The sequence below is a fragment of the Simochromis diagramma genome, unplaced genomic scaffold (assembly GCF_900408965.1).
Source record: "Simochromis diagramma unplaced genomic scaffold, fSimDia1.1 OVJJ01000107.1, whole genome shotgun sequence".
Taxonomy (NCBI): Eukaryota; Metazoa; Chordata; class Actinopteri; order Cichliformes; family Cichlidae; genus Simochromis; species Simochromis diagramma.
Genome location: NW_024387209.1, coordinates 3,446,838 through 3,450,102, shown reverse-complemented (window position 1 = coordinate 3,450,102; position 3,265 = coordinate 3,446,838). Strand labels below are relative to the sequence as shown.

At 38.5% G+C, this 3,265-nt stretch overlaps 1 protein-coding gene across 1 annotated transcript; it reads right to left on the bottom strand.

Annotated features, from left to right (window-relative positions):
• Window positions 1-554: 554 nt before the first annotated feature.
• Window positions 555-2,932, bottom strand: LOC120746122 (macrophage mannose receptor 1-like). Its single transcript, XM_040051420.1, has one exon. It carries the CDS (start codon window positions 2,874-2,876, stop codon window positions 2,133-2,135), a length of 744 nt encoding a protein of 247 aa, XP_039907354.1. The 5' UTR covers window positions 2,877-2,932; the 3' UTR covers window positions 555-2,132.
• Window positions 2,933-3,265: the final 333 nt, after the last annotated feature.

The following is a 3,265-nucleotide window of genomic DNA, read 5'->3' as shown; positions in this document are numbered from 1 at the left end:
TGACACAGCAAACTCCCAAAAAGGTTTTAAAAAAGCATCAGCTGCAGCAACCATAGCACAGGACCATATTATACATTCACTATATTCACTCCTTTATATACTGACAAAAAATACATAAACAAAAATACAATTGCAGTCACGCTAAGGAAGCCGACCCAGCCCCAAAAGTCACTACCCTGGAAAAATGAAAATCTGTAGCTTAAGTTTTTGTCTGTAAATGGTCTAATTGCTTCTGAAAATCCACTAAATTAAAAGTCCACAGGCCTCATGTGAAAGAGTGCACAACTGTATGACATGGTTTGATAAACGATGCCATGACTGTATACAATGTTATGAAAAGTTAAATGAAAGTATTTGCCCCATCCTAATTTCTAACCCTAACCCATTCATCATACTTACATGTCATCAAAAACATTTAATATTAGACAAAAACAACCTGAAAATATTATCAAAATCCATTTTTTTAAATGATGAGTTCTTTTATTAAGAGAAAAGAAGCATTTCAAATCCTACTTGGCCCTGAGTGAAACAAGAAATGTGGTTGTACCAGTTAGTAGATTTATTGTTGTTGTGCACATGCATCAAAGACCAAAGAATTGATTGTGGATTTTAGGAGGACCAGGAAACCAGTGACCCCTGTTTCAATCCAGGTGGTCGAATTGGACATTGTGGAGGACTATGAATACCTTTAAATACACAAAGACAATAAATTGAACTTGGTTAAAGACACCACTGCACTTTACAGGAAGGGCCAGAGTGGTCTCTGTTTTCTGAGGCGGCTGAGGTCCTTCAACATCTGTCAGACAACGCTCAGGACTTTCTGAGTCTGTTGTGGCCGGTGCCGTCCTCTATGCTGTTGCATGCTGGGGCAGCAGGTTGAAGGTCACAGATCCCAACAGACTCACTAAACTGATCTGCAAGCCCAGTAATGTTGTGTGGATGGAGATGGACTCCCTTAAGGTGGTGTCAGAGAAGCAGATGTTGTCCAAAATAAGGACAATGCTGGACAATACCTCCCATCTACTCCATGACATTCCAGCTATTCACAGGAGCACATTCAGTGCATTACATTACAAATGCACACAGAAAATCATTCCTGCCTGCGGCTATAAAATTCCTCCATCTAGTTTTCAGTACACACTGCAGTAGTTGCACACAATTAGTATCTGCACATCCTCTATAGTTACAATAACAAAATAATACAGCCTTACACTTTACAGTACAATTTTAATTGTATATATTAATTTTTCTTATATGTTTAAAATGTATTATATTATATTTTTACATGTTTCTTCCCACAGCCAAAGACATTCAGTGAGTGGGGTTAGGTTAAATGGTTAAACCTAAATTGCCCAAAGGTGTGAATGTGAATGCAAATTGTTGACTGTTTCTATGTGTTAGCCCTATGACAGACTGGGGACCTGTCCAGGGTGTTTCGCCCTGTGTAGCTCGGATAGGGTCCAGCGCCCACCTCATTTAAATGAGCTTTTTGTATATATTAGAGCTGTTTCTTATATTTAGTAACTTTGCAATAAGTTGTGTTGTTTTATTTAGTTTAGTCAGTTACTGTTCTTATTGTCTTGAAGTAACGGAAACCACATATTTTCCTCAGGGATTAATAAAGTATTTTGATATCACTTTTGACAGCAAGAAACAAAATCAAGCATTTGAATAACTGGCAATGAGTCTTTCACATCACTGTAGAGGAATTCTGACCCATTCTTCTTTACAGAATTGTTTTAATTCATCCACATTGAAGAGGTTTTGTACATGAATGGCCTGTTTAAGGCCAAACCATCTCAGTCTGGTTTAAGTGACTTCTAAGTCACAAAACCTTCATTTCTTTATTTCTTTATTTAGCCATTCAAAGGTGCAAAAACTAGAGAGAAATCTTAAAAAAAAAGACTGTAAGTCTGAACCTTTATATTTGTTTTCCTGAAAAGAAAAGAAACATCATTGGTTAAATGTGCTGTTTGAAAATTACTGGCAGGTGACTTTGGCATTCTCCCACAATAAAAATTAGATAATTAAGCATTAAGCATAAAAATACAAATAAACAAATGAGATAAATAATCTACTACTATCTAATATCCAAAGTAAATAGAAGGAAATTCAAATGAATAGTACAAAGCTCAGTAACAAATAAAATGTAGTCTCTCCTCACAGTCATGAGCGTCCCAAACAGCCTTGTTCCCTCCTGTCACCTGTAAGGCTCCACACTTTATCTTAGCATGTGGACATGATGGTTTTCCTTCTTCACCCCAGGCCTCATAGTCCATCTCCTGCCCATCCACCCACAGCCAGTCCCCAGCCAGAAAGCGCAATCCAGTCCAGACATGTTCAGTGGTGTTATGTTTGCTCAGCTCTTTCTGGATGAGCAGCATCTCAGTTTCAGATGCCACACTGGCCAGGTCATCATGGTGCTCCCTGCAGTACTCCAGAGCTTCCTCCCAAGTCTTTTCCTGCTTCACCACTGCTGGACTGTAGCAGAAGAAGGTTATTTTATATAATAGGCTTGCATCATACCACTTGCTTTCCCACATACAGCCATAGTCTTCATGACCCAGAAGATAGTCATCAGGCTGACCTGGTTCCCACAAATACCAGGTTGGTGCTCCACCTCCTGACCACAGCCATTCTTTTCGGTTTGAGGAATTTCTTACCAGTCCTATCCAGATAAAGTCATTGACATTGCTGGAGAGCTGCTGAAGTTTGTCATTATCCCTCTCATTACTGACAGGGGCCAGGTCTGTGTAATGCTGCTGACAGTACTTCTGAGCTTCAAGCCAATCCATTTTCTGGTCAATGTAAACGTACTTGGAAAAAGTTGCAGACAAGCTAAGCAGTAGCAGGATGAAGATGAAGATTTGATCCATAGTTGATTTACTCCAAAAAGTTCATCAGAGTGGTGGGGATCGAAACAGTTTGGAAAATGTATGCTGGAGATGTGAGTTTTACCTTTCAAAACCTATTTGCATGACAGGACTGCCCTTTCATTGTCAGTACCTGTTAGTATTCAGGAACACACACCTTATGCTCACTTGTTCAAGTAGCTGATAACTCACCAAAAACTCAAAAGAGACCAATTTTGATATCTCAAACACATCAAAACTTGAATGAAATTTCTATTTCATATACGGAACTTGAAAATGTATGAACATTTATTATCACAATTTTCAAAAAGCAGAAGATTAGAGGACAGTTAAAGACACTGACTAATATTAATATTAACATATATTTGAATCCGGTTCTCCAAATCCAACAA

Coding starts and splice junctions, on each gene's coding strand:
- LOC120746122 (XM_040051420.1), bottom strand. CDS start 2,876: ATGGATCAAATCTTCATCTTCATCCTGCTACTGCTTAGCTTGTCTGCA.